The following is a 16,190-nucleotide window of genomic DNA, read 5'->3' on the forward strand; positions in this document are numbered from 1 at the left end:
ATATTAAATGTACAAATAGTCCTATAACATCATGTAATATTAAATATACAAATAGCCCTATAACATCATGTAATATTAAAGATACAAATAGTCCTATAACATCATGTAATATTAAAGATACAAATAGCCCTATAACATCGTGTAATATTAAAGATACAAATAGTCCTATAGCATGTAATATTAAAGGTACAAATAGCTCTATAACATCATGTAATATTAACGATACAAATAGCCCTATAACATCATGTAATATTAAATATACAAATAGCCCTATAACATCGTGTAATATTAAAGATACAAATAGTCCTATAGCATGTAATATTAAATATACAAATAGCCCTATAACATCATGTAATATTAACGATACAAATAGCTCTATAACATCATGTAATATTAACTATACAAATAGTCCTATAACATCATGTAATATTAAAGATACAAATAGCTCTATAACATCGTGTAATATTAAAGATACAAATAGTCCTATAACATCATGTAATATTAAAGATACAAATAGCTCTATAACATCATGTAATATTAAATATACAAATAGCCCTATAACATCATGTAATATTAAATATACAAATAGCCCTTTAACATCATGTAATATTAACGATACAAATAGCCCTATAACATCATGTAATATTAAATATACAAATAGCCCTTTAACATCATGTAATATTAACGATACAAATAGCCCTATAACATCATGTAATATTAAATATACAAATAGCCCTTTAACATCATGTAATATTAACGATACAAATAGCCCTTTAACATCATGTAATATTAACGATACAAATAGCCCTTTAACATCATGTAATATTAACGATACAAATAGCCCTATAACATCATGTAATATTAAAGATACAAATAGCCCTATAACATCATGTAATATTAACGATACAAATAGCTCTATAACATCATGTAATATTAAATATACAAATAGCCCTATAACATCATGTAATATTAAATATACAAATAGCCCTTTAACATCATGTAATATTAACGATACAAATAGCCCTATAACATCATGTAATATTAACGATACAAATAGCCCTTTAACATCATGTAATATTAAAGATACAAATAGCCCTATAACATCATGTAATATTAAAGATACAAATAGTCCTATAACATCATGTAATACTAACGATACAAATAGCCCTATAACATCATGTAATATTAACGATACAAATAGCCCTATAACATCATGTAATATTAAATATACAAATAGCCCTATAACATCATGTAATATTAAATATACAAATAGCCCTTTAACATCATGTAATATTAACGATACAAATAGCCCTATAACATCATGTAATATTAAATATACAAATAGCCCTTTAACATCATGTAATATTAACGATACAAATAGCCCTTTAACATCATGTAATATTAACGATACAAATAGCCCTTTAACATCATGTAATATTAACGATACAAATAGCCCTATAACATCATGTAATATTAAAGATACAAATAGCCCTATAACATCATGTAATATTAACGATACAAATAGCTCTATAACATCATGTAATATTAAATATACAAATAGCCCTATAACATCATGTAATATTAAATATACAAATAGCCCTATAACATCATGTAATATTAAATATACAAATAGCCCTTTAACATCATGTAATATTAACGATACAAATAGCCCTATAACATCATGTAATATTAACGATACAAATAGCCCTATAACATCATGTAATATTAAAGATACAAATAGTCCTATAACATCATGTAATACTAACGATACAAATAGCCCTATAACATCATGTAATATTAAATGTACAAATAGTCCTATAACATCATGTAATATTAAAGATACAAATAGCCCTATAACATCATGTAATATTAAAGATACAAATACTCCTATAACATCATGTAATATTAACGATACAAATAGCCCTATAACATCATGTAATATTAAAGGTACAAATAGTCCTATAACATCATGTAATATTAAAGATACAAATAGCCCTATAACATCATATAATATTAAATGTACAAATAGTCCTATAACATCATGTAATATTAAAGATACAAATAGCCCTATAACATCATGTAATATTAAAGATACAAATACTCCTATAACATCATGTAATATTAACGATACAAATAGCCCTATAACATCATGTAATATTAAATGTACAAATAGTCCTATAACATCATGTAATATTAAAGATACAAATAGCCCTATAACATCATGTAATATTAACGATACAAATACTCCTATAACATCATGTAATATTAAAGATACAAATAGCTCTATAACATCATGTAATATTAAAGATACAAATACTCCTATAACATCATGTAATATTAACGATACAAATAGCCCTATAACATCATGTAATATTAAAGGTACAAATAGTCCTATAACATCATGTAATATTAAAGATACAAATAGCCCTATAACATCATGTAATATTAAAGATACAAATAGCCCTATAACATCATGTAATATTAAATGTACAAATAGCCCTATAACATCATGTAATACTAACGATACAAATAGCTCTATAACATCATGTAATATTAAAGATACAAATAGCCCTATAACATCATGTAATACTAACGATACAAATAGCCCTATAACATCATGTAATATTAAATGTACAAATAGTCCTATAACATCATGTAATATTAAAGATACAAATACTCCTATAACATCATGTAATATTAACGATACAAATAGCCCTATAACATCATGTAATATTAAAGGTACAAATAGTCCTATAACATCATGTAATATTAACGATACAAATAGCTCTATAACATCATGTAATATTAAAGGTACAAATAGCCCTATAACATCATGTAATATTAACGATACAAATAGCCCTATAACATCATGTAATATTAAATGTACAAATAGTCCTATAACATCATGTAATATTAAAGATACAAATAGCCCTATAACATCATGTAATATTAAAGATACAAATACTCCTATAACATCATGTAATATTAACGATACAAATAGTCCTATAACATCATGTAATATTAACGATACAAATAGCTCTATAACATCATGTAATATTAAAGGTACAAATAGTCCTATAACATCATGTAATATTAACGATACAAATAGTCCTATAACATCATGTAATATTAACGATACAAATAGCTTTATAACATCATGTAATATTAAAGATACAAATAGCTCTATAACATCATGTAATATTAACGATACAAATACTCCTATAACATCATGTAATATTAACGATACAAATAGCCCTATAACATCATGTAATATTAAAGATACAAATACTCCTATAACATCATGTAATATTAACGATACAAATAGCTCTATAACATCATGTAATATTAAATATACAAATAGCCCTATAACATCATGTAATATTAACGATACAAATAGCCCTATAACATCATGTAATATTAACGATACAAATAGCCCTATAACATCATGTAATATTAAAGATACAAATAGTCCTATAACATCATGTAATATTAAATATACAAATAGCCCTATAACATCATGTAATATTAAATATACAAATAGCCCTATAACATCATGTAATATTAACAATACAAATAGCCCTATAACATCATGTAATATTAACAATACAAATAGCCCTATAACATCATGTAATATTAAATATAAAAATACTCATATAACATCATTGTGACAAACTGCCATTTGCCACTGGGCATTGTAGGAAACTTATGGCTAGCCTCCTGCCCTACGACTATGGCCCCAGGACATATTGCACGTTAAAAACTATATCTGGGCTTAATGAATTTTCATTATGCTGTCTGTGGCTCTTTAAATGGGCTGTACAGAGACTATGGACACATAGGAGATGTTTAAATGCCTTATTGGAATTCGGTAGTAAAACCGTTCGTATGGTTCAGTACGAATTCCGTGTGTAAAATATAGGTGGCCGCCATTTCGGGACTTTACACGTGTTCGCGGCCATCTTGCGCATGAACAGCGGTGTTTGCCTGTAACCGCATGGAACTAAAAACGGATACGCAAACAGGCGAACACCGCTGAGTCCTCCAGACCTCCATAAATTCGTACTGTAACTACCGAACGTCCCACCGTTCGGTAGTTATACTTAATCGTCTATGGGGATTTCAGCGAACACCGAGATTCGAATGGATGGCAAGATTTTCGTGTCTTTTCACCATGCGAACGGAGACCGACCGCAAGGCCAAAACTCATGGAACTATTTTCGGCTAGTTGGTCTGTGCGGTCGGTCAAAACTTTGGAACCCTGTATCTCCCAAACCATTTGTCCGAATTGACTGATTTTCGGATATGTTACTCCCCTGAACAAGGGCTATCCAGCAATGCTGGATTTAAAGGTGTACCCCCTGTTTTTAGGGTACATCCAGAACTTGACTAAAAATGTGTGCCGTATAATTATGTTATGTGTTTATCTGAGGGGAGGAGACGTGGGGGTGTTACCATGCATGTGATTGGTTAATTTCATCCTCCCCCTGGGAGTGTCCTGTGTGTACCTTTTTGTAATAAAAAGCAGGCTGGGTGTCCCAGTCCTCAGTTCTTCTTGACCCTTCAAAACGTAGCCTTGTCTCGTTATTGGAGGGAATTGCTGTATCACACTGGGGATTGCTATGCTCTGCATATTCCCCTGAGCTTAATCACTTAGCTCTTTTAAGAGCCCCACACGGTCCTGGAGGACAGAAATCGATCCAGGGTGGAAGGAAGACGGCGCGGCTTCAGTTAAGCTACGGCGGTTGTGGAGTCTGCGGTGGTTGTGGTGTCGTCTGCAGTGCTTGGAGTCCTCTGAGAGCGCTAGGAGCATCCATCAACGGAGGGTACTCGGTCGGAGTACACGGAGCTCCGTTACAATCATGTAATATTAAAGATACAAATACTCCTATAACATCATGTAATATTAACGATACAAATAGGTCTATAACATCATGTAATATAAAATATACAAATAGCTCTATAACATCATGTAATATTAACGATACAAATAGCCCTATAACATCATGTAATATAAATTATACAAATAGCCCTATAACATCATGTAATATTAAATATACAAATAGCCCTATAACATCATGTAATATTAAAGATACAAATAGCCCTATAGCATGTAATATTAAAGGTACATAAACGTGTAGTACCGGTATATATATTAAAGGAAAATAAAACCTTCAGCCTCGTGATTTATTATGACGTCTCCAGGACAGTCCGGTGGCACCGAGACATTTGAATAGTTTTAGAGAAATAATCATTTACTTATATTAACGATGTATGTCAGCATTATTTCACATAGAGGCCAATGGAAGGTGAATGGGGCGATGTGATTGGCTGCAACTGCCAAATGTTTCCTTTATGGTTTTCACGAGGCACTTATTGAAGTTAAAAGGAGCAATACCAGAGGAAGTCTAACTCCCTCTGGCAGGATGCAATATTTGTGCTGAGGATTCAGGGCATCCCTTTGGTACCCCATGGGGAAGTAGTATTTAGCTTTACTGTCCGCTGCCCACATTGAATGAAACCATTTTCTGTGATTCTTACCACTTTATGAAGTCCTCCTTCATGTGGGTCATTGGCCACTAAAGTCCCGAGAGGCCCATAACCGCCATTGAAATCATCACGATCGTAGTCCTACAGGAGAGAATTGGGATTTAGGGGAAGTTGAAGTTAAAAAGGTTTAGAATTTGTGAAGACTTTTTATAGTTGTACTGTATTATTCTGCTTATGTGCCTTGTACATTACTGTATCGATACTAATAATGGATGGACTTCCACGTTTTCCCTTCCTTTCCCCACCCTTATTACATTGTTCTAATAACTTGTTATAAAAAATTTACAAACATTTTCAATAAAAATTATGAAAAGAAAAGAATAAATATATTGATTATGGTCTGAGCCTCGGGTAACATCCATGCCTGGCAAGGCCAACTCTGAAAATACAAGAGGCTTAAAGAGAAAACCAGCGATTCTATTCAGTGAACAAAGAGTTAACCAATTCCTCGTAAACCTATTTAATAAGCGACATATTTGGAACATTTGGGTAAAGTAGCAAAACTGAATGAAAAAATCCCATGTTGAATGTGGTCACTGAATTGACTAATTCCATTTAGAATCATGTGGTGCTAAAAATAAAATACTCCAAGTGGATCATGGACTATAATAACATAATAATAATAATAATAACAACCTGAATTCTAACCAATCGGAAACTGATTTCCTGAATTTAGGGTTAAACAGCTGATTTTGAGGACTCACAGCTTAAATAATTACTGTAAAGTATCGGCATATCATTAAATAGTGACAGGCTGGGCCAGGATCTGCAGATACGGGATCTCTTTCACCACATTAATTCACTAAATTATACTGATTCTCCCCCCAAAATATCATAATTACCTACAGCACGTGAACACAGCATTAAAATAACAAACTAACTGCATGACGGTTGACTATACTTGTGTGTTGAGTCAAGATACTATGCCCTGCTGCACCCACCACAGCCCTAATTAACCCCTGCACCCACCACAGCCCCAATTAACCCCTGCACCCACCACAGCCCTAATTAACCCCTGCACCCACCACAGTCCCAATTAATCCCTGCACCCACCACAGCCCCAATTAATCCCTGCACCCACCACAGCCCCAATTAACCCCTGCACCCACCACAGCCCCAATTAATCCCTGCACCCACCACAGCCCTAATTAACCCCTGCACCCACCACAGTCCCAATTAATCCCTGCACCCACCACAGCCCCAATTAATCCCTGCACCCACCACAGCCCCAATTAACCCCTGCACCCACCACAGCCCCAATTAATCCCTGCACCCACCACAGCCCTAATTAACCCCTGCACCCACCACAGCCCAATTTAACCCCTGCACCCACCACAGCCCCAATTAATCCCTGCACCCACCACAGCCCCAATTAATCCCTGCATCCACCACAGCCCTAATTAACCCCTGCACCCACCACAGCCCCAATTAATCCCTGCACCCACCACAGCCCCAATTAATCCCTGCACCCACCACAGCCCCAATTAACCCCTGCACCCACCACAGTCCCAATTAATCCCTGCACCCAACACAGCCCTAATTAACCCCTGCATCCACCACAGCCCTAATTAACCCCTGCACCCACCACAGCCCCAATTAATCCCTGCACCCACCACAGCCCCAATTAATCCCTGCACCCACCACAGCCCCAATTAACCCCTGCACCCACCACAGTCCCAATTAATCCCTGCACCCAACACAGCCCTAATTAACCCCTGCACCCACCACAGCCCCAATTAACCCCTGCACCCACCACAGCCCCAATTAATCCCTGCACCCACCACAGCCCCAATTAATCCCTGCACCCACCACAGCCCTAATTAACCCCTGCACCCACCACAGCCCCAATTAACACCTGCACCCACCACAGTCCCAATTAATCCCTGCACCCACCACAGCCCTAATTAACCCCTGCACCCACCACAGCCCCAATTAACCCCTGCACCCACCACAGCCCCAATTAATCCCTGCACCCACCACAGCCCTAATTAACCCCTGCACCCACCACAGCCCCAATTATCCCCTGCACCCACCACAGCCCCAATTAATCCCTGCGCCCACCACAGCCCCAATTAACCCCTGCACCCACCACAGCCCCAATTAACCCCTGCACCCACCACAGCCCCAATTAATCCCTGCACCCACCACAGCCCCAATTAACCCCTGCAACCACCACATTCCCTATCCCCATGTATCCACTACAGCCCCTATTACCCCCTGCACCCACTACAACCCTTATTACCCCGTGCACCCACTACAGACCCCCATCACCCATGCAACCACTACAGCCCCTATTACCCCCTGCACCCACCACAGTCCCTATTACCCCCTGCACCCACCACAGTCCCTATTAACCCCTGCACCCACTACAACCCCTATTACCCCATGCACCCACTTCAGCCCCTATTACCCCCTGCACCCACTACAGCCCCTTTTACCCCTTGCGCCCACCACAGTCCCTATTAACCCCTGCACCCACTACAACCCATATTACTCCCTGCACCCACTACAGCCCCTACCCCCTGCATCCACTACAACCCCTATTACCACCTGCACCCACTACAGTCCCTACCCCCTTTACCCACTACAAACCCTATTACTCCCTGCACCCACTACAGCCCCTACCCCCTGCATCCACTACATCGCCCTATTACTCCCTGCACCCACTACTGCCCCTACCCCCTGCATCCACTACAGCCTCATCCCCCTGCATCCACTACATCGCCCTATTACTCCCCGCACCCACTACATCCCCTTTTACCCCCTGCACCCACCACAGTCCCTATTAACCCCTGCACCCACTACAACCCCTATTACTCCCTGCACCCACTACAGCCCCTACCCCCTGCATCCACTACAACCCCTATTACCCCCTGCACCCAATACAGCCCCTATTACCCCCTGCACCCACTACAACCCCTATTACCCCCTGCACCCAATACAGCCCCTAGCCCCTGCATCCACTACAACCCCTATTACCCCCTGCACCCAATACAGCCCCTATTACCCCCTGCACCCAATACAGCCCCTATTACCCCCTGCACCCAATACAGCCCCTATGACCCCCTGCACCCAATACAGCCCCTATGACCCCCTGCACCCAATACAGCCCCTATTACCCCCTGCACCCAATACAGCCCCTATTACCCCCTGCACCCAATACAGCCCCTATTACCCCCTGCACCCAATACAGCCCCTATTACCCCCTGCGGCTACCACAACCTGTATCCTCCTGTCACCACGACTACTATGATTTAGTGATGGATATTATTAGTGCCCCTGTAGTATATTATCTGCCCTCCCCATGTATTGTTCCAAGAGTGGCCCACTGGTGACGACACACAAGACCCTGTCACAGGAAAACCAATCCAATCATCCCAGTGAGGAGCATTTTTAACAGATATAATGCCAACTACAGAATAGTGAGATAACCAGGAGAATAGACTGTGCAGGCAAGCCACTATAAATGGGAAACACTCCCTGTATCCCTCCAACAATCAGTGCAAAAAGTAACTGTATAGTAACAAAGTCAAAATACAGTGTAATTACCATCTAGGAGATGAGCATGATAGCAAAGAGAAGAAAATATAATAGTACAAAACTTTAATTACAAGAGATATAAAAACAAATAAAATAGGACGCTCACAGAAGCCGTGGCACAATTGCAAATCAATATGTGCAAAAGCGCTTTTGCCTTAAATAGGCTGCTTCCCCAGGTACAGCAGTCTTAGGTGGTGGTATTATGCGTCCACAGATCTTCCTTCAATGATCGTCAGTTAAATGGGACCGTTCTTGCACTACCAGCTGCTGGGATCCTTTCAGGGCCCAGGAAATGCTCAACGCGTTTCGTCTTTTTCTTCAGACTTCGTCAGGAGCTTGTTCTCTCTTCTAAGATCGGCGATTTAAATATGCCGGACCACGTCCCAAAAATGTGTCTGTAGTGTTGCAGGAATATGATGTCTTTTCTGCACCCGGCATCACTAAACTGCGCGCGTAAGGGAGAACTGAGGAGCAGGAAAGGAGAGGCCCCACACCAGCTTTCAAAGGTAGGGAACAATACATAAAATGATGTGAGCGTGTGCAACAATGTGTGTGTGTGTCTGTCAGTGTGTGTGTGTGTGTCAGTGTGAGTGTGTCTGTCAGTGTGAGTGTGTCTGTCAGTGAGTGTGTGTCTGTGTGTCTGTCAGTGTGAGTGTGTCTGTCAGTGAGTGTGTGTCTGTGTGTCTGTCAGTGTGAGTGTGTCTGTCAGTGAGTGTGTGTCTGTCAGTGTGAGTGTGTCTGTCAGTGAGTGAGTGAGTGTGTGTGTGTGTGTGTCTGTCAAAGAGTGTGTCTGTCAGTGAGTGTGCTAGACAGTGGAAGACCTGGAGGTGCACGGAGGCACGTAACGCCACGTCACATTCCGACGTGACGTCAACGCGCTCCACCATCACAGGGTTTCAAGGAGTTGTGGGAGGATCCGCTTTGGCACAGGGTGCAGACGGCGCATTTGGGGGTATACCAGAGGCTGGACTCTGGAGTCGCATACTGGCAGTGGCAATGGGAGTGGAGTCTGCTTGTTGGCTAATATTATTATTTTTTTTTTAAACAAGGGCTAAGGTTTAGTAGAGGGGAGTGCTGGGATTTAGTAGGGGGGGAGAGGACTGGGATTTAGTATAGAGGGAGGCTGGGGTTTAGAAGAGGGGGGACTGGGGTTTAGAAGAGGGGGATGGTGGGGTTTAGTAGAGGGGATGCTAGGTTTTTTTTATACTGTACTTTTCAAAACAAACCTACGTTTCTATGAATATTTTAGTTTTTGTTTTTTTTGCGGCCCACATAAACTTAAACCTTGTTTATTTGGCCCGTGCTATCTTTTCAGTTTGACATGCTTGAGCTAGAGGGTCTCTGAAGTAGCATTTCTGTGGGGTTCAGTGGACGGGTGTCTCTGAGCTGGAATACAGGGGGGATCTGACTTGCAGTATGACTTGGCACAGGGTGGGCATAGAATACACTAATTTGTTACTGCCCTGGATAGCAGGGGGCACACTGCTTGGCAGTACAGTGTGTACTTTAATAACCACATAAACACACAGGAAGCCTGAATGTAGGGCCCCCACGCAGGGCACATGGGGCACGCGGAGCAGAGGGCAGCAAACAGTGGGCATGGACTTGGCACAGATGTCACAAATCAAGGTTTCAACTTGCTGAAAAGCCTTTAATCGATTATAAGACATCAATGGCCTCATACTCATCCACTCACAACCAATACTGGGGAATTAACAGGAGATATTCATAGATTGATCAGATCCTCTCCCAAACCATGTTATATTATAGAAGGAAGTTTCAAACCCAGCTTCCCAGGACAGAAGAGGAATATCAGCCAAATATAAATCTATATTTATAGCTACGGGAAGAAGAGTCACGTTATTAGCGTAACATTATTTTTATCCATTCTTATTATCCTGTATGCCATGTTTGAATGCTTCGTGTAGATAAATTATGAAATCCTAAATTTACAAAAAATAATATAAACTTCACATCTCTAGATTGTAAGCTCTTTTGAGCAGGCTCCTCATCGACTATTGTTCCCGTGTAAATTTGTAATAGTTTGTCTCTTTTTTTAAATCTATATTTATATTAATGTAATGCTGTATCCCTCGCTGCATCCCCCCATACTCTGTATCCCTCGCTGCATCCCCCCATACTCTGTATCCCTCGCTGCATCCCCCCATACTCTGTATCCCTCGCTGTATCCCCCCATACTCTGTATCCCTCGCTGCATTCCCCCATACTCTGTATCCCTCGCTGCATCCCCCATACTCTGTATCCCCCCATACTCTGTATCCCTCGCTGCATCCCCCCATACTCTGTATCCCTCGCTGCATCCCCCCATACTCTGTATCCCTCGCTGCATCCCCCATACTCTGTATCCCCCCATACTCTGTATCCGTCGCTGCATTCCCCCATACTCTGTATCCCTCACTGTATCCCCCCATACTCTGTATCCCTCGCTGCATTCCCCCATACTCTGTATCCCTCGCTGCATTCCCCCATACTCTGTATCCCTCGCTGCATTCCCCCATACTCTGTATCCCTTGCTGCATCCCCCCATACTCTGTATCCCTCGCTGCATTCCCCCATACTCTGTATCCCTCGCTGCATCCCCCCATACTCTGTATCCCTCGCTGTATCCCCCTACACTCTGTATCCCTCGCTGCATTCCCCCATACTCCGTATCCCTTGCTGTATCCCCCCATACTCTGTATCCCTCGCTGCATTCCCCATACTCTGTATCCCTCACTGTATCCCCCCATACTCTGTATCCCTCGCTGCATTCCCCCATACTCTGTATCCCTCGCTGCATTCCCCCATACTCTGTATCCCTTGCTGCATCCCCCCATACTCTGTATCCCTCGCTGCATTCCCCCATACTCCGTATCCCTTGCTGTATCCCCCCATACTCTGTATCCCTCGCTGCATCCCCCCATACTCTGTATCCCTCGCTGTATCCCCCATACTCTGTATCCCTCGCTGTATCCCCCTACACTCTGTATCCCTCGCTGCATTCCCCCATACTCTGTATCCCTCGCTGCATTCCCCCATACTCTGTATCCCTCGCTGCATTCCCCCATACTCTGTATCCCCCCATACTCCGTATCCCTCGCTGTATCCCCCATACTCTGTATCCCTCGCTGTATCCCCCTACACTCTGTATCCCTCGCTGCATTCCCCCATACTCTGTATCCCTCGCTGCATTCCCCCATACTCTGTATCCCTCGCTGCATTCCCCCATACTCTGTATCCCCCCATACTCCGTATCCCTCGCTGTATCCCCCCATACTCTGTATCCCTCACTGCATTCCCCCATACTCTGTATCCCTCGCTGCATCCCCCCATACTCTGTATCCCTCGCTGCATTCCCCCATACTCTGTATCCCTCGCTGTATCCCCCCATACTCTGTATCCCTCGCTGTATCCCCCCATACTCTGTATCCCTCGCTGCATTCCCCCATACTCTGTATCCCTCGCTGTATCCCCCCATACTCTGTATCCCTTGCTGTATCCCCCATACTCTGTATCCCTCGCTGCATTCCCCCATACTCTGTATCCCTCGCTGCATTCCCCCATACTCTGTATCCCTCGCTGTATCCCCCCATACTCTGTATCCCTCGCTGTATCCCCCCATACTCTGTATCCCTCGCTGCATTCCCCCATACTCTGTATCCCTCGCTGTATCCCCCCATACTCTGTATCCCTTGCTGTATCCCCCATACTCTGTATCCCTCGCTGCATTCCCCCATACTCTGTATCCCTCGCTGCATTCCCCCATACTCTGTATCCCTCGCTGCATTCCCCCATACTCTGTATCCCTCGCTGTATCCCCCTACACTCTGTATCCCTCGCTGCATTCCCCCATACTCTGTATCCCCCCATACTCTGTATCCCTCGCTGTATCCCCCCATACTCTGTATCCCTCGCTGTATCCCCCCATACTCTGTATCCCTCGCTGCATTCCCCCATACTCTGTATCCCTCGCTGCATTCCCCCATACTCTGTATCCCTCGCTGCATTCCCCCATACTCTGTATCCCTCGCTGCATTCCCCCATACTCTGTATCCCTCGCTGCATCCCCCCATACTCTGTATCCCTCGCTGCATTCCCCCATACTCTGTATCCCTCGCTGCATTCCCCCATACTCTGTATCCCTCGCTGCATTCCCCCATACTCTGTATCCCTCGCTGCATTCCCCCATACTCTGTATCCCTCGCTGTACCCCCCCATACCCTGTATCCCTCGCTGCATTCCCCCATACTCTGTATCCCTCGCTGTATCCCCCTACACTCTGTATCCCTCGCTGCATTCCCCCATACTCTGTATCCCTCGCTGCATCCCCCCATACTCTGTATCCCTCGCTGCATTCCCCCATACTCTGTATCCCTCGCTGCATCCCCCCATACTCTGTATCCCTCGCTGCATTCCCCCATACTCTGTATCCCTCGCTGCATCCCCCCATACTCTGTATCCCTCGCTGCATTCCCCCATACTCTGTATCCCTCGCTGTATCCCCCTACACTCTGTATCCCTCGCTGTATCCCCCATACTCTGTATCCCTCGCTGCATCCCCCCATACTCTGTATCCCTCGCTGCATCCCCCCATACTCTGTATCCCTCGCTGCATTCCCCCATACTCTGTATCCCTCGCTGCATTCCCCCATACTCTGTATCCCTCGCTGCATTCCCCCATACTCTGTATCCCCCCATACTCTGTATCCCTCGCTGCATCCCCCCATACTCTGTATCCCTCGCTGCATCCCCCCATACTCTGTATCCCTCGCTGCATTCCCCCATACTCTGTATCCCTCGCTGCATTCCCCCATACTCTGTATCCCTCGCTGCATTCCCCCATACTCTGTATCCCTCGCTGCATTCCCCCATACTCTGTATCCCTCGCTGCATTCCCCCATACTCTGTATCCCTCGCTGCATTCCCCCATACTCTGTATCCCTCGCTGCATCCCCCCATACTCTGTATCCCTCGCTGCATTCCCCCATACTCTGTATCCCTCGCTGCATTCCCCCATACTCTGTATCCCTCGCTGCATCCCCCCATACTCTGTATCCCTCGCTGCATTCCCCCATACTCTGTATCCCTCGCTGCATCCCCCCATACTCTGTATCCCTCGCTGCATTCCCCCATACTCTGTATCCCTCGCTGCATTCCCCCATACTCTGTATCCCTCGCTGCATTCCCCCATACTCTGTATCCCTCGCTGCATTCCCCCATACTCTGTATCCCTCGCTGCATTCCCCCATACTCTGTATCCCTCGCTGCATTCCCCCATACTCTGTATCCCTCGCTGCATTCCCCCATACTCTGTATCCCTCGCTGCATCCCCCCATACTCTGTATCCCTCGCTGCATTCCCCCATACTCTGTATCCCTCGCTGCATCCCCCCATACTCTGTATCCCTCGCTGCATCCCCCCATACTCTGTATCCCTCGCTGCATTCCCCCATACTCTGTATCCCTCGCTGCATTCCCCCATACTCTGTATCCCTCGCTGCATTCCCCCATACTCTGTATCCCTCGCTGCATTCCCCCATACTCTGTATCCCTCGCTGCATTCCCCCATACTCTGTATCCCTCGCTGCATTCCCCCATACTCTGTATCCCTCGCTGCATCCCCCCATACTCTGTATCCCTCGCTGCATCCCCCCATACTCTGTATCCCTCGCTGCATTCCCCCATACTCTGTATCCCTCGCTGCATTCCCCCATACTCTGTATCCCTCGCTGTATCCCCCCATACTCTGTATCCCTCGCTGCATCCCCCCATACTCTGTATCCCTCGCTGCATTCCCCCATACTCTGTATCCCTCGCTGCATCCCCCCATACTCTGTATCCCTCGCTGCATCCCCCCATACTCTGTATCCCTCGCTGCATTCCCCCATACTCTGTATCCCCCCATACTCTGTATCCCTCGCTGCATCCCCCCATACTCTGTATCCCTCGCTGCATCCCCCCATACTCTGTATCCCTCGCTGCATCCCCCCATACTCTGTATCCCTCGCTGCATCCCCCCATACTCTGTATCCCTCGCTGCATTCCCCCATACTCTGTATCCCTCGCTGTATCCCCCCATACTCTGTATCCCCCCATACTCTGTATCCCTCGCTGCATCCCCCCATACTCTGTATCCCTCGCTGCATCCCCCCATACTCTGTATCCCTCGCTGCATCCCCCCATACTCTGTATCCCTCGCTGCATCCCCCCATACTCTGTATCCCTCGCTGCATTCCCCCATACTCTGTATCCCTCGCTGCATCCCCCCATACTCTGTATCCCTCGCTGCATTTCCCCATACTCTGTATCCCCCCATACTCTGTATCCCTCGCTGTATCCCCCCCATACTTCGGATCCCTTGCTGTATCCCCCCCTATACTCCGTATCCCTCACTGTATTCCCCCCATACTCTGTATCCCTCGCTGTATCCCCCCCTATACTCCGTATCCCTCACTGTATTCCCCCTTACTCTGTATCCCCCCCCCATACTCTGTATTCCTCGCAGACTGTAGCAACGTAACATTAGAAACATGTGGATACTCTCTTTCCCTGGCGTTATCTCTCACTGTCTCTCTGGAACTCACCTCTTTTGCTTTACCCTGGGTACCAACAACTAGTTTAGAGATACTAGTCCGCGAGACATCCGACGCAGCCACTACCACGATGCACAGAGAGACATATCCACACAGCACCCACAGCTTCATGGCTCCCAGTTCTGCAAAACCTGACTGGGGACACCAAGATCTCTACTTGATTATTGTTAGGAAACTAGTCCGAAATTCCTAAACCCTCTCTGCCCTCCCCCTCTTCCTGTGATCAATGCTTCAGGCAGTTTCATAAATCCCTCCCTCCCCCCTTCCCTTCTGGAAAACAGAACATGTGTTCAATACTGAGCTGTGTCCTGCAACACACCATAACACAAAGCAACACGAGGTAACACAAAGCAACACGAGGTAACACAAGGCAACACACAATAACACAAAGTAACACAAGCAAACACATAATAACAAAGCAACGCAAGGTAACACATAATCACACAAAGCAACACAGGGTAACAAAAAATAACACAAAGCAACACGCGGTAACACAAAGCATAACAAGTCA

General features: G+C 44.2%; 1 protein-coding gene across 2 annotated transcripts in view; it reads right to left on the reverse strand.

The window, feature by feature from the left end:
* LOC134609247 (uncharacterized) overlaps positions 1-15,870 on the reverse strand; it is a 51,496-nt gene extending 35,626 nt beyond the window's left edge. For both annotated transcript variants that reach the window (XM_063452883.1, XM_063452882.1), the window contains exons 1-2: positions 15,671-15,870; positions 5,539-5,628 (exon numbers count right to left, since the gene is read on the reverse strand). In XM_063452883.1, coding sequence (XP_063308953.1) covers positions 5,539-5,628; positions 15,671-15,790 — 210 coding nt within the window. In that variant the 5' untranslated portion in view covers positions 15,791-15,870. The remainder of the gene's footprint in view (positions 1-5,538; positions 5,629-15,670) is intronic.
* Positions 15,871-16,190: the final 320 nt, after the last annotated feature.

The sequence above is a fragment of the Pelobates fuscus genome, chromosome 4 (assembly GCF_036172605.1).
Source record: "Pelobates fuscus isolate aPelFus1 chromosome 4, aPelFus1.pri, whole genome shotgun sequence".
Classification (NCBI taxonomy): domain Eukaryota; kingdom Metazoa; phylum Chordata; class Amphibia; order Anura; family Pelobatidae; genus Pelobates; species Pelobates fuscus.